At 43.6% G+C, this 19,940-nt stretch overlaps 1 protein-coding gene across 2 annotated transcripts in view; it reads right to left on the reverse strand.

Moving 5' to 3' along the window:
- Positions 1-19,940, reverse strand: part of MYRIP (myosin VIIA and Rab interacting protein) — a 346,219-nt gene that overhangs the window by 179,679 nt on the left and 146,600 nt on the right. For both annotated transcript variants that reach the window (XM_075271252.1, XM_075271253.1), the window contains exon 3: positions 2,672-2,893. In XM_075271252.1, coding sequence (XP_075127353.1) covers positions 2,672-2,893 — 222 coding nt within the window. The remainder of the gene's footprint in view (positions 1-2,671; positions 2,894-19,940) is intronic.

Consider the following 19,940-nt stretch of genomic DNA (forward strand, 5'->3'; position numbering starts at 1 on the left):
CCGGCCCTCTGACTGATTCAGTCCGGCCCGCACAGCTTGACGAGGGTGCGTGTCTAGGGAGGCATGTCTAGGGGGCGTGTCTAGGGGGCGTGTCTTAGGGCCAGCAGGAAGATGGAGACGTGTGGAGTGTGTCATAAGGTATTGAGAGATGTAAGGTGAGATGCAGGGGGGAGAGTGTGTGTGTCTATCTGTCTGTATGTGTGTCTATATGTGTCTGTCTGTCTGTATGTGTCTGTCTATATGTGTGTCTATATGTGTCTGTCTGTATGTGTGTCTATATGTGTCTGTCTGTCTGTATGTGTGTCTGTATGTGTCTGTCTGTATGTGTGTTTATATGTGTCTGTCTGTAGGTGTGTCTATATGTGTCTGTCTGTATGTGTGTCTATATGTGTGTCTATATGTGTCTGTCTGTCTGTATGTGTCTGTCTGTATGTGTCTGTCTGTATGTGTGTTTATATGTGTCTGTCTGTATGTGTGTTTATATGTGTCTGTCTGTAGGTGTGTCTATATGTGTCTGTCTGTATGTGTATCTATATGTGTCTGTATGTGTGTCGATATGTGTCTGCCTGTATGTGTGTCTATATGTGTCTGTCTGTATGTGTGTCTATATGTGTGTCTATATGTATCTGTATTTGTGTCTATATGTGTCTGTCTGTATGTGTGTCTATATGTGTGTCTATATGTATCTGTATTTGTGTCTATATGTGTCTGTCTGTATGTGTGTCTATATGTGTCTGTATGTGTGTCTATATGTGTCTGTCTGTATGTGTGTCTATATATGTCTGTCTGTATGTGTGACTATATGTGTCTGTCTGTCTGTATGTGTGTCTATATGTGTCTGTCTGTATGTGTATCTATATGTGTCTGTATGTGTGTCGATATGTGTCTATCTGTATGTGTGTCTATATGTGTCTGTCTGTATGTGTGTGTCTATATGTATGTGTCTGTCTATATGTACGTGTGTGTGTCTGTATGTATGTGTCTGTATGTGTGTGTGTGTCTATATGTGTCTGTCTATCTGTCTGTGTGTGTCTCAGTAACCTAGAGGCAGAGATGGAAGGGGAATGTTATACTAGGGCAGAGATGGCAGATGGAGGGGGGGGGGACATGAAACTGGGGGAGAGATGGAGGGGGGACATGAAATGGGACAAATAAAGGAGGATATGAAACTGAGGGAGAAATGGAGGGGGGGGGACACGAAACTGGGGGTAGATGAAGAGGGCACTTAAACTGGGGGACATTAAACTGGGGACAACTGGAGGGGGCATTAAACCGTGGAGGAAGCTGTAGGGGGTCCCGTCTGCCTCTAGTTGCCCCCAGTTTAATGTCACCCTCTATCTACCCCTACGGTTTAATGTTTGCTTCCAGATTTTAATGTCCCCCTCTAGTTGCCCCCAGTTTCATGTCCCACTCCAGCTGTCAACTTATTGCCCCCCTCCAACTACCCCCACTGTTTAATGTCCCCCTCCAGCTGCCCCAGTTTCATGTCCCCTCCAGTTTCTGCTGGTTTATACTGGGGCACCAGGAGAGGGACTTAATACTGTGGGACTTTTGGAGAACATTATAATGTGGGGACATATAATGTACAGGTGACTGTAGGAGGATTATACTTTGTGGGGGCACATGGAAAGATGATTGGGAATGGGCGGAGTCAACATAGAAGTGGGTGGAGCTAAATTTGCCGTGGCACGGCCCTCTAGCATACTTTCAATTTCTTATGCGGCCCCATGGGAAAATTAATTGCCCACCCCCGGTCTAGAAGGTCGTGTATGCCTCCAACTGGCAGGAAACTCAATATTTTACATGTTGGTTCCGCCTTCACGAGTGACAAGGCCACCTATGCCTAACCCCCCACCATGTGAGTTTGGAACGATCAGTGATTGTCTATGTTGTCTCTCAACTCCAGGTTATAAAGTCCTACAGGTTATCAATTAAACTGCCCTGCATCCTAAACATGGTCACAGCTACAGTGAGAGATAACGCAGGTACAAGTATATTAAATAGCAAATCCCTTCACACAAGTACATTTTTTAGCACAACTGCTAATAGTCAATGAGTTCACTTCCACTTCCATCCTCTGACATGTATCAGCACTACTGTCGCATCTGTCTGTCATTACTCTCCTCCTGTTTCCATGGTGTGATAGATATTTATAGTTCAATGTCAATCAACCCAATAAAGCATTGTCTTTCAATGATTAATCTGCAGAAACCAAGTATCCCAAGGGATGTGGAAGTGCCGTGACTAAAAATGGAGAATGTAGAGTCCTTATACGGGGAAACAAACAGGATGCACCACACAAAGGCCTTGTTTATGGACAGCTGATTATGCCTAGACACGTAAGGATAAACATATTCACAAGATTTCAGATATAGGACTTTAAGATCTTTGGCCGCTTCTCATTTTAACATCACCTAGTTCTCAGGTCTATGTTTGCTATGGAAAGATGACCTTTATTTCCCATATAGACATTCAGACTCCATACTACAGAACGAAATGAGAATTGTTTTTCTTAAATATTATTCTCCAATATTTTATACGATCTTTTAGTAACAGTCTTTTACAAACGTTATCTCATATTATGTTCAGCCTTTTAGCTAAGATTCTCCTAAGTGCTATCCCCTTTATATGTATATGAATAAATAAATACCACTGAGCACTGAGAACTAACCTTGTTTGCTGGCAGACATTACAAATCCAGGCCTTCTCTTTCTTCTGGTAGGAGCTGCAGTTTTTGCAGATGTTGAACTTGCAGTCCAGACATTGGCGCTTGGAGTTGATCAGAAATGTGAATGGAGAGCAACATCTAATGCAGCAGTGTTCATTGAACTTTTGATGCTTTGATAAAATGGAACACTTATTTCCCTCTTCATCCAGCTTCTGCTTTAGTTCACTAAAGAGGGGAAAGAAAATTGTGTTTAATATTTATTCTCCTTAAAAATCAATATAATAGATTTTAATTAGTTCACATTAATCATAGCTATAACCACTAGAGATGAGCGAACACTAAAATGTTCGAGGTTCGAAATTCGATTCGAACAGCCGCTCACTGTTCGAGTGTTCGAATGGGTTTCGAACCCCATTATAGTCTATGGGGAACATAAACTCGTTAAGGGGGAAACCCAAATTCGTGTCTGGAGGGTCACCAAGTCCACTATGACACCCCAGGAAATGATACCAACACCCTGGAATGACACTGGGACAGCAGGGGAAGCATGTCTGGGGGCATAAAAGTCACTTTATTTCATGGAAATCCCTGTCAGTTTGCGATTTTCGCAAGCTAACTTTTCCCCATAGAAATGCATTGGCCAGTGCTGATTGGCCAGAGTACGGAACTCGACCAATCAGCGCTGGCTCTGCTGGAGGAGGCGGAGTCTAAGATAGCTCCACACCAGTCTCCATTCAGGTCCGACCTTAGACTCCGCCTCCTCCGGCAGAGCCAGCGCTGATTGGCCGAAGGCTGGCCAATGCATTCCTATGCGAATGCAGACTTAGCAGTGCTGAGTCAGTTTTGCTCAACTACACATCTGATGCACACTCGGCACTGCTACATCAGATGTAGCAATCTGATGTAGCAGAGCCGAGGGTGCACTAGAACCCCTGTGCAAACTCAGTTCACGCTAATAGAATGCATTGGCCAGCGCTGATTGGCCAATGCATTCTATTAGCCCGATGAAGTAGAGCTGAATGTGTGTGCTAAGCACACACATTCAGCACTGCTTCATCAAGCCAATACAATGCATTAGCCAGTGCTGATTGGCCAGAGTACGAAATTCGGCCAATCAGCGCTGGCCAATGCATTCTATTAGCCCGATGAAGTAGAGCTGAATGTGTGTGCTAAGCACACACATTCAGCACTGCTTCATCAAGCCAATACAATGCATTAGCCAGTGCTGATTGGCCAGAGTACGGAATTCGGCCAATCAGCGCTGGCTCTGCTGGAGGAGGCGGAGTCTAAGATCGCTCCACACCAGTCTCCATTCAGGTCCGACCTTAGACTCCGCCTCCTCCGGCAGAGCCAGCGCTGATTGGCCGAAAGCTGGCCAATGCATTCCTATGCGAATGCAGACTTAGCAGTGCTGAGTCAGTTTTGCTCAACTACACATCTGATGCACACTCGGCACTGCTACATCAGATGTAGCAATCTGATGTAGCAGAGCCGAGGGTGCACTAGAACCCCTGTGCAAACTCAGTTCACGCTAATAGAATGCATTGGCCAGCGCTGATTGGCCAATGCATTCTATTAGCCCGATGAAGTAGAGCTGAATGTGTGTGCTAAGCACACACATTCAGCACTGCTTCATCAAGCCAATACAATGCATTAGCCAGTGCTGATTGGCCAGAGTACGGAATTCGGCCAATCAGCGCTGGCCAATGCATTCTATTAGCCCGATGAAGTAGAGCTGAATGTGTGTGCTAAGCACACACATTCAGCACTGCTTCATCAAGCCAATACAATGCATTAGCCAGTGCTGATTGGCCAGAGTACGGAATTCGGCCAATCAGCGCTGGCTCTGCTGGAGGAGGCGGAGTCTAAGGTCGGACCTGAATGGAGACTGGTGTGGAGCGATCTTAGACTCCGCCTCCTCCAGCAGAGCCAGCGCTGATTGGCCGAATTCCGTACTCTGGCCAATCAGCACTGGCTAATGCATTGTATTGGCGTGATGAAGCAGTGCTGAATGTGTGTGCTTAGCACACACATTCAGCTCTACTTCATCGGGCTAATAGAATGCATTGGCCAGCGCTGATTGGCCGAATTCCGTACTCTGGCCAATCAGTGCTGGCCAATGCATTCTATTAGCTTGATGAAGCAGAGTGTGCACAAGGGTTCAAGCGCACCCTCGGCTCTGATGTAGCAGAGCCGAGGCTGCACAAGGGTTCAAGCGCACCCTCGGCTCTGATGTAGGAGAGCCGAGGGTGCACTTGAACCCTTGTGCAGCCTCGGCTCTGCTACATCAGAGCCGAGGGTGCGCTTGAACCCTTGTGCACACTCTGCTTCATCAAGCTAATAGAATGCATTGGCCAGCGCTGATTGGCCAATGTATTCTATTAGCCTGATGAAGTAGAGCTGAATGTGTGTGCTAAGCACACACATTCAGCTCTACTTCATCGGGCTAATAGAATGCATTGGCCAGCGCTGATTGGCCAGAGTACGGAACTCGACCAATCAGCGCTGGCTCTGCTGGAGGAGGCGGAGTCTAAGATCGCTCCACACCAGTCTCCATTCAGGTCCGACCTTAGACTCCGCCTCCTCCAGCAGAGCCAGCGCTGATTGGCCGAATTCCGTACTCTGGCCAATCAGCACTGGCTAATGCATTGTATTGGCGTGATGAAGCAGTGCTGAATGTGTGTGCTTAGCACACACATTCAGCTCTACTTCATCGGGCTAATAGAATGCATTGGCCAATCAGCGCTGGCCAATGCATTCTATTAGCGTGAACTGAGTTTGCACAGGGGTTCTAGTGCACCCTCGGCTCTGCTACATCAGATTGCTACATCTGATGTAGCAGTGCCGAGTGTGCATCAGATGTGTAGTTGAGCAAAACTGACTCAGCACTGCTAAGTCTCTGCATTCGCATAGGAATGCATTGGCCAGCCTTCGGCCAATCAGCGCTGGCTCTGCCGGAGGAGGCGGAGTCTAAGGTCGGACCTGAATGGAGACTGGTGTGGAGCGATCTTAGACTCCGCCTCCTCCAGCAGAGCCAGCGCTGATTGGTCGAGTTCCGTACTCTGGCCAATCAGCGCTGGCCAATGCATTCTATTAGCCCGATGAAGTAGAGCTGAATGTGTGTGCTTAGCACACACATTCAGCTCTACTTCATCAGGCTAATAGAATACATTGGCCAATCAGCGCTGGCCAATGCATTCTATTAGCTTGATGAAGCAGAGTGTGCACAAGGGTTCAAGCGCACCCTCGGCTCTGATGTAGCAGAGCTGAGGGTGCACAAGGGTTCAAGTGCACCCTCGGCTCTCCTACATCAGAGCCGAGGGTGCGCTTGAACCCTTGTGCAGCCTCGGCTCTGCTACATCAGAGCCGAGGGTGCGCTTGAACCCTTGTGCACACTCTGCTTCATCAAGCTAATAGAATGCATTGGCCAGCACTGATTGGCCAGAGTACGGAATTCGGCCAATCAGCGCTGGCCAATGCATCCCTATGGGAAAAAGTTTATCTCACAAAAATCACAATTACACACCCGATAGAGCCCCAAAAAGTTATTTTTAATAACATTCCCCCCTAAATAAAGGTTATCCCTAGCTATCCCTGCCTGTACAGCTATCCCTGTCTCATAGTCACAAAGTTCACATTCTCATATGACCCGGATTTGAAATCCACTATTCGTCTAAAATGGAGGTCACCTGATTTCGGCAGCCAATGACTTTTTCCAATTTTTTTCAATGCCCCCAGTGTCGTAGTTCCTGTCCCACCTCCCCTGCGCTGTTATTGGTGCAAAAAAGGCGCCAGGGAAGGTGGGAGGGGAATCGAATTTTGGCGCACTTTACCACGTGGTGTTCGATTCGATTCGAACATGGCGAACACCCTGATATCCGATCGAACATGTGTTCGATAGAACACTGTTCGCTCATCTCTAATAACCACCATAAAATAACTATAGTGACTTAGTAGTTAGCACTGCAGTCTTACAGCACTGGAGTCCTGGGTTCAAATCCTGCCAAGAACAACACCTGCAAGGAGTTTGTATGTTCTCTCTGTGTTTACGTGGGTTTCCTCCAGGTACTCCAGTTTCCTCGCTCCCTCCAAAGAAATACTGATAGTTAATGTAGATTGGGAGCCCCATATGGGACAGTAATTGACAATGTCTGTAAAGCGCTGTGGAATATGATGGCACTCTATAAGCAAGCATAATAAATAAATGATAAACTTCATTAGCAAAATCTCATCCTTGACCTTCTCTGACTTGCATAGTAAGATTTGTTGTCTGCATTTATCTCTAACATTTGTTATATTGAAGAGACATATAGATTTCTATAGCTATTTAGGAATTAGACGAAGCAAATATGCATTTTACATACATTTTAGATTAGTGTTTCACATATTTGCTTGTACATGGCAACCTTTGTCCAAGGGCAACAAAGCGCTTCTATCGTATAAGAGAACAGCGGTACATACAGTTGTGTCCTTTGTAACCTTTCTATTTGCTCAATGTATCCTGAGATGTGAGATGACCGCTATAAAAAACACAATTTTGAGATACTGTGTCATAAGATGTCTATCCTGTAGGTTTCTATGTGTGGTCAGTCTTTGGCTACAATTAAGGGTTTTGCTTAACCAAAGTCAAGCAAAAATACACACGGTGGTGGACACATTTGTAAATCTGAAATTCATAGATGCAGCAGCACTATTTAATATAATTATGTACAGGTGAATTCTTCTTTGTTAGGCCCTGTATAATATGTCCTCAGAATATGTCACTTATTGGATAGCAGGACCAAGGCCATGACCAAGGAGCTACACCTCTGGTTCTTATTTCAGTAATTATAATTACTAACGGGATTATGATAAACGGGAAATCTATTCAGAAATATTGTAAAATAGGATGTAAATAATTTATAGTAGTACATTTAATACACATTCCACAAAGGAACTTTCTGCATACATGCTACAATTATTTGTTTTGGTAATTCTACAAGTACCGAGGTTAAGTAGATCTGTTAAGTAGGAAAAATAAATGGAAACATTTATATTGTATGAAATTTCCAAATGTATGTAATGCTAAATCAGTGGTTCTTAACCAGGGTTCGATCGAACCCTAGGCCACATGCACGGTTCATTTTGTGTACTAGTAAAAAAACATATACCTATGTCTTGAATTTGGAAAAAAATCATATTTGATTTATCACTAAAGAAGGGTTCGGTGAATGTGCATATGAAACTGCTGGGTTCGGTACCTCAAACAAGGTTAAGAACCACTGTGCTAAATATTTCAGGGAGCGAAAAACAAAAATCAAAAGAACTCGACGAAAGGGAGAGGTTAAGCATGTAGAATATTTTGCCCCCTATATGCGAAGCACATTTATATCAGCCGAAGATCAACACACCAAGGGAAAGTCAGAGTAATATTATTTGGCATTTACAAATCTTAACAGGTTCTAGTAAGTATCTATGAAAATATCTTGTATAAAAGAGTTTAAAGTGCTAAATATCTTCCTAGTGGTAATAAATACTCCCAACGTGTATATGTTTGGATGTGGGGAGCAGGCTTTTGGGTTCAGTTAAAGATAGTACACAGTATTGTTACAGTAATATTATCCAGGGTGTTTGAGTTAAGGTTGCCTAGAAACTACTTGACTATCAACGTGACTATCATTTCAGTACATGCATTAACAGGCACATAGAAAGTTCTACCTGTGCTTCCCTTTCTATCTGCGCTATTGATAGAGTGGTTTGACCAAAGTCAGCAATACACCTTATACATTAGTGGGGGCAGTGGGTTACCTTCTGTAGGAAAATATAATTGGGCATGGTAAAATATCAGACACTCGATCCTTCACCAAAACACCTCAGATAGTCGACTGATCCGATGGATATGGTCATTATTTATGTAGTCTGGCTAATTTTTTCCTGAATTTATAACATCAACTTTTAAGGCTAAGGCCCAACGCAATGGGCTGCAGCAAGACAGCCCTGCAAGAAAAAACACAGGAGCAGCACATTGCAGTTTTTCCTTAAGCACTTTTCACAGAAAGTCCGCAGAGATTTTCCTCTGCAGACTTTCCTCTTCCATCGTACCTATAGGGCAGTGATTTTCAACCTTTTTTGAGCCGCGGCACACTTTTTACACTTAAAAAATCCCGGGGCACACCACTAACCAAAATGGCACAAAATGACACTAAAACAGTACATATTATACATATAGTTAATAATATAGATTCTAAATGTATTTATACTCAGTGTGAAACCTGGGCCTGTTTCGATGAACACAAAATTTCATTATCATTCATTATCTGTCCCCAGATTCATGTCCTCTCCATGTCTGCCCCCAGATTCATGTCCCCTCCATCTCTGTCCCCAGATTCATGTCCCCTCCATCTCTGCCCCCAGATCCATGTCCTCTCCATGTCTGCCCCCAGATTCATGTCCCCTCCATCTCTGTCCCCAGATTCATGTCCCCTCCATCTCTGCCCCCAGATTCATGTCCTCTCCATGTCTGCCCCCAGATTCATGTCCCCTCCATCTCTGTCCCCAGATTCATGTCCCCTCCATCTCTGCCCCCAGATTCATGTCCTCTCCATGTCTGCCCCCAGATTCATGTCCCCTCCATCTCTGCCCCCAGATTCATGTCCTCTCCATGTCTGTCCCCAGATTCATGTCCTCTCCATGTCTGCCCCCAGATTCATGTCCCCTCCATCTCTGTCCCCAGATTCATGTCCCCTCCATCTCTGCCCCCAGATTCATGTCCTCTCCATGTCTGTCCCCAGATTCATGTCCTCTCCATGTCTGTCCCCAGATTCATGTCCTCTCCATGTCTGTCCTCAGATTCATGTCCTCTCCATGTCTGTCCCCAGATTCATGTCCTCTCCATGTCTGTCCCCAGATTCATGTCCTCTCCATGTCTGTCCCCAGATTCATGTCCTCTCCATGTCTGTCCCCAGATTCATGTCCTCTCCATGTCTGTCCCCAGATTCATGTCCTCTCCATGTCTGTCCCCAGATTCATGTCCTCTCCATGTCTGTCCCCAGATTCATGTCCTCTCCATGTCTGTTCCCAGATTCATGTCCCCTCCATCTGTGCAGACAGTGTACACATTTAGACTTACCTTTCTCCTCGTTCCCTCGCTGTTAGAGACGCGATGTGATGACGTAGCCAGACTACGGAGAGAGAGAGAGTGGCGAGAAGAACGAAGGGAACGAGGAGAAAGGTAAGTGTAATTGGGGAACTTTCCCCGCGGCACACCCGACCATGTGTTGTGGCACACTAGTGTGCCGCGGCACACTGGTTGAAAATCACTGCTATAGGGAACCACAGGTGATTTTTGTAGGTATAATTGACAAGCTGCAATTTCCAAAACCACAATGATTTTGGAAATCACAGCATTTTCTAAAATCCCCTCCACTTTGCAGTAACTGTGTAACATTGTCATGTGACTGGGTGGGCATGTCTTTGTATGCAAGAACAAGTACAAAAGTTGTATTCCGTGCAGTGTAGGAAGATGGAGAAATGTGGAGTGGGGCAGGGTGTACTGTAGGGATGCTGTGGGGTGCAGGGTGGACTTTGTGTGGGGGAGAGATGTGGGGTGGATGGTGGGGGAGAGATGTGGGATGCAGGATGTACTGTGGGGTGCAAGGTTGACTGTGTGAGGGGGAGGTGTGGGGTGCAGGGTGGACCGTAGGTGGGGGAGAGATGTAGGGTGCAGGGTGGACTGTGTGGGGGAGAGATGTGGGGTGCACGGTGGACTGTGTGGGGGAGAGATGTGGGGTGCAGGGTGAACTATGTGTGAGGGGGAGATGTGGGGTGCAGGGTGGACTGTGTGTGGGGGGGAGAGATTTGGGGTGCAGGGTGGACTGTGGGGGGAACATGTGGGGTGCAAGGTGGACTGTGATGGGGGAGATATATGGGGTGCAGGGTGTACCTAACAAGAAATGGATGGGAATCTGCGGAGTCAATTTGGAAATGGGTGGAGCTAAATTTGCCAAGGCCCGCTCACATTTTGTCCCTCTTTCTGTTCTTTAAAAGTTTGGAGGTATGGCAGTACCACATGTCCGAGCAGCCATTTTGGTGTAGTTGTCTGGAGAACTCAGCTTTGAACTGAGATCTGAGATTTTACCTCAAACAGTGTGGCACAATATCCAGGGAGGAGAAGGACAGAGGGAGCACAAGAAATGGAGGGGCATGATTAAAGGTATGATGTGGGGGGTGCTTGGAGACCCTGGGGAATACCCAGAGTGCTCTGTGGGATTAATTTGCATAAAGAAATAAAGCGGTTTAAAAAGAAATGGCAGGGACAACATAAAAACAAAAGGTAGTAGTAGAATAGCCTTTTTAAAGGCTATTCAGACTAGTGTTTAGCTCAATACCACTTTTCCCAATGATAGACTCCCTTTAATGTGTGTGAACTTGCTGACATATTTCAGTTATTTTGCATTCTTGACATCCTGTCTCACACTACATTTCACTATATGATACTTCACAAGCTGTACGCCATCCAATTAGGATTGCTGATGTGTAAATAGCCGAAACCAAAATTCAGCGGCATATAAATAGGGGGTGCGGCATGTAAAAGCAGAGTGTCCTAAAATAATCATTTATTAATTGTAATAAAGGTAAAATGTTTAGTTAATTGTGATTTTGATTCAGGTTATAATTGCCTGGCCGTATACGGTACTTAGAATTGTTGTCTTAAAGTAACTCAATGCACATGGAAAAACAGGATTTCAGACAGGAAAGGGCAGCGTTAGTATTAGCCATTTGTCAGCACGTATGCCACACACCAACGCTTCCACCTCAGAATACCTATGTCGCAGAGTCTCGAATGAAATATTCAATTGAAGTTAATGTCAATGGACTGATTTGCATATCTTCTCTAGACGGCTGCATGGATTCCATTCTACATAAAGACTAAAGTAACAGCATATCAATAAAAATACATGTACTAAACCATCACGTTTCATCAAACCAAACCACGTACCTAAAAGGTTCAAGACAAGTCAAGCATGGCAGATTGTTTTGGGTTGTAATAAATAGAATACTCTTTAAGTACAAGGTTCTTGCTTTCCCTCTAGAATACATATATATTCCTCACTGCCCATGAAATAAATCTGACACACACAGCATGAATGAGATAACAGGCAGAGATTGCAGAATAATTCACAACATTAATGAGATTCTGTGAAAGGAGGAATGTATCAAACACGCAATCCTCACAGCATCCGTCAGCCACAACCAGGCTGATGAATGAACAATCTCTATTCTGAGCCCTGGCAGCAGTGGAGGGGTTAAACAAGCTGTGACATCATTGTGCGTATTCGCCACATCACGCGAATGCTAATTGTTCCAGCCTATGCTATTTTCACAGCAGTGATACACCCAGATAGTTATAGTAACTGAATGCTTAATGGAGCATTCCAGAACAACATGTAACTATTTGCTTTTGGCACGATTGTTTCACATTGACACAACCTATTTACTATTAATTGGTAATAACTTATTTCCATAAATGGAAACTACTGAGACTTTATTGTTTCAGTCACAGAACATAAACAATTACGATTGTTAATGATATAGAAAATGGCATTTTCCATTTCAGCAGCTTTAATAACCTAATTTCATGTAAATATCCCTGCTTTACTGCTAGGGGAACACTTTATACACAAGGCATTTAAGTAATACTGGCTATTAGATTCTCAAACATGTGTGGTGCGACTTTATTTTCATTTGTTGGGACTCCAATTGACTTCTCATCTCTGCTTTACTATTGGAACTGAGTTAATATGGCGTTTATGTACACCAAACACTTGGTGCTTTATAGGTCATGCCCCATATTCCAAAAGAAACCTCGCCATTTTTACAGTCTTTCTCCTAAGCAGTTATGGTAACCAGTATTTTTACCAGTAGGAAAACATTGCCCCTTATCACCCAGCAGTCATCTTTGGCCTCCATTTCCTTAGGAGAGACAGCAGGACTTCCCTTCCCCAATTATTTGCATCATTACCTCCTCCATTTCTTACACAAAGGACTCCATCTTTTCCATAGTACTTAAAGTGCCTTCCCCCTTTACCAGTACTCATAGGAGGGACTCTAGTATTTCTGGAAACACAATAGGGTATGCACCTATTCTGTTAGTACTCAAAACAATGAATTCTCTCCTGTTTTTCAGTTAATAGATATCCACAGGATTTGCCATAAATGTCTGATAGGCACGGATCTCATCTAGATGCAAGTCCTATTTACAGAAACAGAGTACTTTGGGGAGTTAAACATGTTTCCGAAAAGCCCGAGCACCGAGGACAGTTTTGTCAGCAATGTTGCAGTGTGGCAATAACTATAGTATGGAGCCTGGTGGTGGTGGTGGTGGTGGTGGGGGGACGACTTCATCTTAGAGATAGGTTCGGGTCCCACGAAAGGAAAAATGGCCATGTAAAACCCATCTTAAACAGATGAAAGTCTATGAGTGTATTCACATGTCTGTTTTTGTGCAACGATAGGGTATGTCAGTAATTTTGATGGAAATGAAAAACTCAGAAACACAAAATGTTGTGTCTTACAGTCCCAGCAATGGCTCCAGGAGTTTCTCCTCATTAGGAGAATGGAGGCCTTGGTCGCAGAAGATTCTGTGGAGCCATCTAAATTTGAGACCCTCTGGCGGCCGTGGGTTGTGTTTCAGGAGTCGAGTGAGTCCTGTCCCTTTACTTATTTTCAAGCCTACCATTGTCTGTTGCCTCCCCTCTCGTTTCGTGTCTTTGTGTGTGTTGTCTTTCTGTTGTCTTTCTTTGTTGTCTCTTTGGCCCCCCACGGGTCGCTTTGACTCGTGGGTTACTCTCTTTGTGTTGGATTCATATTGTATATTATTGTACTGTTTCTGTGCAAGTCTCTGTACCTGCTGCTGATTATACAATATATAACGTTGTGCTTGGAAAGTGTCCAAAGGCCATAGCAATCAATATCATAGTCCTGGAAACCCCCTTTAACATTCTTAATTTAAAGAGGACCACTCACCACATCACATCAGTGAAGATAGCAGCATAAATTCACAGCCACTAATTCTCTGATTCAGTCTGTGGTTTTCTATCACTTGTATTTTGCCTTGTTCAGTGCTTTAGTGTCCAAAATACTAGTGACTGCCCAGTTGGCTGCCTACTGCTATCAATGTTGGAGCTAACATCACAGATAACAGCTGAACAGGGGAGCATACAAGTAAAAGAAAACCACTGATGGTATCAGCAAAGCCGTGGCTATGAATGTATGCCGCCAACTTCTGTGGTGGTGAGCTGGTGACAGTCCTCTTTATAACATATAATACTGGATGCTAAAATGTTTCCGACTCTTCCATTCGTTGGCATAGGGCTTGCAGAAATCCATGTGCTTGTCATCATAACAAACCTATTCAGATAAAATTTCTACCACAATTCTTCCACTTGTGAATTTACTCTCCGTCTCCAAACTCTGGCCTTAAATTAACTCCAGCCCTACGACTAATATGACATTTTAGGTGGCCTACCCTCAAAGGGACACACTAGTGACACTATTAAAGACAGTTTCAACAAAACTTAACACTAGAATTTGCTGGTTCAATAGATGAGATAAGAAAATCAGCAGAAACCGCCTTTACCTGCCGCAGTAAAAGTGGCCTCTAACGAAATTCCTTCAGACTTAATAACATCAACGACTTCCAGCAACTTTTCTCACAAAGACATTCATTTTCCTTCTGTAGTATTATATTTTACTCAACCAGAATTCGTTGGGAGACTCGGTCTTAGTCATTGCTTCAGGCTTCACGAATGAGCTACTTGTCAGACTATTGCCAGTAAAACTGCCAGCAAAATGTTCAGGACGGTCTCGCCAAGAACATGAAAGAATGCTTTTTCTTGAAAGGTTTCAAAAATGAGTTGCTAGCAAATAAAGCTAAGTGAAAGGGATACAATACCACTGATACTATGAAGGGAATTTACAGAATACCACACAGCATTCTTATCTGGGTGACCAATGTTACAGCATCAGTAGAATATACAAGACGATATACATAATGATCTCTTATCTGCAGTGCAGGTCAGTGACTGGTAAAATGTTTGTGACAAGGTCTCCTTTACTGCAGTGTGTCTTCTCCTTGTCATCACCCCCTCCCCAAGAAGCTTTTGGCAAGTTGTGTCTGCTACTGTCCTTTTCTGAGAGCCCCTTTAGTATTGTCACTCCCCTGCACTGTCCCTCTGGTCTCTGCTACGTAATGTTCCCCACCCCAAGTTCACTCCATAGAGCTCCATCGCCTTGTGCCCCCCTACTTTAGCATAGTTCTACTAAATTGTGTTTCCCCCGTCGACCGTTCCCCCACAGGTAGTATGGCCTCCATAAAAGCGTTTATCGGGTACGTTGTCCACCATTGCAAAAAAAAAAAATCACAATGCTAAAATGGTTAGCCAGAGAGCGAAAGCATCTAACGCAAGTGAGTACGCAAGTACAGTTGGCTTTAGTAGTTGTCTACCTGGATTTCTTGCTTTTGATTTTTATCGGAAGTGGGGCGCTATTTCAATTTTCGCCTTAGGCAGCAGAATAGCCAAAATTGTCCCCGACTATAACACATGTTAAGTAGCGATGTCCTAACATATATCTATTAATAATGTTCTGATAACAGGAGGTGGAAGCAGCAGACATTCTACTGGAACAGGCAATTTTGCTGATTCATTTTAATTTCTCACCGACCTGTGGCCTAAATTTAGATTTGACTTGCCGTGTGCTATAAATATACATTTGCCAAAGGGAAATTTTACTGATATAAATCACTACCAAAGTCAAAAAGATGCTTCATTTACATTTCACAGATGGAGAGTTTTAGTCCTTTTTGCTATTTTGTTAGCTTGGCGTTATAGTTTATGTATTATCATTTACTTTTCTTGAACAGACACTATTCTGTGTTTTGTGATGTGCTCAGTGGACTGAACACAATATACAAATTTTCAGTACAAGATCTTACATAAAATGTCCCCGTTGTCACACGCCATTAATATGTTATCCTCATCTAGCTATTGTTGACAATCAGATGACAAGACAGCTTTATCTTCTTCTTCTAAGTAACCACGGGCGTCGCAGTAAACTTACTATATTCATTAAAGTCCATCTTTCAAGCACTCTCCATTGTCACTTACACTCAAAAGTGATATTAAATTGCCATTTGCTTGCCCTTGTCTTGTTTTTTTGTTTTTTCCGATATTCTACAAAGTCAGGGAATGTACCATTTAATCATACTGTCTTTGTACACTAAATAGCTACCCGTATTTTATAAGAGACATATCATATACCCTTTAAAGGGATTCTATCATTAGAATCCCGTCTTAAGCTAAATCGATGTCAAAATAGCCATAAGATAGGCTATTGCCCTACCTTTAGCTGTCTTCTCCACACCGCCATTCCTTAGATATGCCTGTTTTCGTCCATATGCTAATTAGTTTTTGTCAGCACTGAGGGCGGTCCCCAGCACTCAAATAGCACTGGGGGCGTCTCCATTGCTGCGAGAAAACTATCCAGCACCGCCTTCTTCTTGTTCGCTGCCTCCACCTCTTCTTTCCTGTTTGGTCACAGGAAAATGGCTGACTGCCAACCGCAGTAGGCACTTTTTGAAGATGTTGTGACAGGACAAGGAAGAAGAGGTGGAGGAGGCGAAAAAGAAGACGGCACTGGATAGTTTTAGTGGCATCGGGGATAGGAAATTGTCCTTGCTGCCTGCGCAACATGTGAACGCATCAGGGATGACTACTGATCACTCCTATCGCTACTGCAAGGGAAACCTTCATCTCCTGCCTGCTGTCATAATGAAAGTGTTGGGAGGCAGGAAATATGAGATATATATTATTATGCTAATTACCCTAAAAGAGTGACGTTGATTAAAAGGGGACATTCTGATGGCTAGTTGCCAGAATTTTGGCTGAAGAATCTTTTTGGGACGAGTCAGGATTAGTAAACACATTTTTCTGTTTCATTTATTTCATTGTTTCACTTAAATTACCTCTACTTCTAAATCTTTTTTGCTTTAACATCACTTCTATATAAACATTCATCTCCTTTTGTCCATCTATTTCAACTGCAAGTGGTGCAGAATTTGACAGGTTTGTCAGCAGGTTTAGTTGTGCAGGTGCAGTGGCGTAACTAGGAATGGTGGGGCACTGTGGCGATCTTTTGACATGGTGCCCCGCCCCCCCCTACTGATGCCAAAGACCCTGATCAAATGCCCCCTCCCTTGCGCATTCCTGCACACACTATTATGCCCCATAGTGGCCCCTGCACACACTATTATTACCCCATAGTGGCCCTTGCACACACTATTACCCTGCACACACTATTATTGCCCCATTGAGGACAAACATGTATAATTATTATACTCTGGGTTCTTTTCAGACCCCAAAGTATAATAATCGGGGACCCAGGGGAGAATACAAACATAAAAAACACTGTTACTTACCTATCCATGGCTCAAATGTGATCCCTGTTGATATGGGCCATCTTCAATGATGTGTGGCACGTCACATGACCTGGGCCTGTGTCGCAACAACAGGGACGTCAATCAAGTAGGCCCGAAGCCTACTTGGAGTGTTGGAGTGTTTTTTATGTTCTCTTACTTCCCCTGGGCCTCCAATCATTATACTTGAGGGTCTCGAGACCCCCGAGTATAATAATAGTGTTTGTGGGGCCCACGACCTTACTTACCGATCCCCCCGCTCCTGCTCACAGCAGCCTCCGCAGGCGGCCATGGGCAGGAACCAGGATCGGTATGTAAATAGGGCCCGTAACTGCCTATTAAAAAAAACAAAAAAAAACACAGCGGTAGTGGCTGTCGCCAGGCCCCCTAATATCTCGGGTCCTGTGGCAGCTGTTACCACTACTACCCTGGTAGTTACGCCACTGAGCAGATGAGATATCTTACAGTCTTTCAGTTGCTCCATTCCTCCTCCTTCTTGAGTCTTGGCTACATGAGTAGCTACAAGTCTTAACCAATGAAAGACAGATTCCTGTACCTAATAGTACTAACAGAGCAATGAACACTTTCATCTGTATTGACACATTAGACAGAACATTCACACAAACAGCATGTCATGCCCTGCAGTACAAGACTTTGTATTAGCCTGCGTGGAAACCTTTATTCTAGGTTCACACTAGCATTGGCGTAATGATTGTAGTTGCACAGGGTGAGATTGGGCCCAGAGGGGTACAGGACCCACAGCCATCTGAAAATGGCCGAGGCCCCAGAACACCATGATAGTGATCGGGGAAAGCCTTTACATATTGTTAGTCCCTTTCCAATACATATAGGGTCCCCTTTTAATAGATGCCAGCCCAGGGGGTGTGTAGAAAAATGTTAAAAATACTTGTACTCACCTTTTCTGGGCTCAGCATCTACTTAGGGGCTCTTCTGGCCGCTAACTGAGGTCACGCACCCACCCTGATCTCTGACACCCAATCACAGGCCCCAGCATTGACATCTAAAGCACGAGACCTCAGTCGCAGAAGAGGATGCTGCAGACAGCAGGTTGGAGCGAGAATGACCAGGAGAGGAGAGGTAAGGTGAGTATAAGTGTTTGTTATTTTTAATCACTTCTCCTGGGCCTCTACTTATTATACTCTGGGGTCTGAGGAGACCAGAGTATAATAACAACACCGGCTCTAGGGAAGGGGGTGGGGGGCCACTGTGGAGCAAGTAATACTGTGTACAACCGTAACTATCTAGAATTAGCTCTAGGGAGGTTGTAGGAGGCCCTGGACAAAAGTTAGCACTGGGGTGCATAAGACTTTAGTTATGTCACTGCACTCTAGTGTTCGGGTCTCCATCATTCAGCAGTTACCTGTGTAAATCATGGACTATAATGGGGTCCGCTGGTTTTCTGTCCGATTTCCACTGCTTTTATACTGAGGTTTTCTCTCTGCTGATTTTAAACGGATTCTCCGGCGGAGTCTCAGCACAGGTGTGAATTCAGCCTTAGTTGTAAACTAAGACCCATGGTGAAAGTAGAGGAAGACAAAGGGAGGAAGTCAGAACTCGGATGCCAGGTGCCCCTCAGCAGCTTGGGACCCTGGCACTTTCCAAGGTTTTCCCTGTAGTGACGCCAGCCCTGCTCCTAGCAAATTGTTTATTTTTTGCAAAATTGTGTTTTATTCAGTAATGGAGGTAAAACATAATAAAATCGATATAAATATCACTGTAATTATACTGATACGGCGGACAAAGTTGCCTTGTTATTTTTAATGCAGAATGAACACCACAAACACAAAAAATAATGGACTGCGCAAAAACATTAATACCAGCTGATCAAAACAGCATATATACCCCAAAATGGTGCCAACTATATATACAACTTGCTACACAAAGAAAAAGCACTCACGTGTCAACAGAAAAATAAAGGAGTATAATAAATAGTAAATATGGAAGTCACCGAGCCCATACTACCCTGCGTTCTTAAAAGGTTGAAATTGATCTCTAATTTTTAAACTCTTTGGCTAGAATTTATTAAGCCTGGCATTCCCTATTCATATCTCAATCTGAAAATTGTTGGAGCACAATGAACCAAATTTATTGATTCTCCTCTTTAACACATTTGGCACGTCTTTGGCTGTCCATGAGCAGGTCCGTATTTGTACTGTAATTTTCAACAACTTTGAGTGTAAGCTGAAAATTCGTAAAACATTTACAAATACAAATTTGGTATGTGCTATTTTTATGACATCTATTAAACATATAAGTGGCATTATCTTTTAACTAATTGTGCTAATTTCTTATACATATTTATTTAATAGAGGTCAAAGGTCAGTTTTCTAAATACAGTACTTGATAACTCCTGCAAAGAAGGTTAAATAATAAAGCCCCAAGGGCTTACAACATACTCTTTATACATTTGTATAATTGTAAATGGGGATTTTTGGTGTAACATAAAAAACAATCACTGTATGAATAAAATGTTATACAGGTTACTATTTGAAGGTACCAGAAGTTTACACTGGGCACTGCACATATTCTGAAAAAAAAAAAAAATACAGCACATGTATAAGCCATCAACAGAAAGCTGAGGCATTCTAAAATAACAATACACATTATTTACACTGTATTAATTTTCCCCTTATATAAATTACTAGCTGCTACCCGCGACTTCGTCTGCGGTGATTGTAGAAGTGTGTGAATAGAGGCACGGGTGAAATTTGATTCCTATGTAAAAGGTATGGGATATGAATGTTGGGTAATTGAGAGAAGATGTGAGGCTTTTTTGTTGAACGTATTTTTTATTTATAT

This window comes from Leptodactylus fuscus, chromosome 4, assembly GCF_031893055.1.
Source record: "Leptodactylus fuscus isolate aLepFus1 chromosome 4, aLepFus1.hap2, whole genome shotgun sequence".
Taxonomy (NCBI): domain Eukaryota; kingdom Metazoa; phylum Chordata; class Amphibia; order Anura; family Leptodactylidae; genus Leptodactylus; species Leptodactylus fuscus.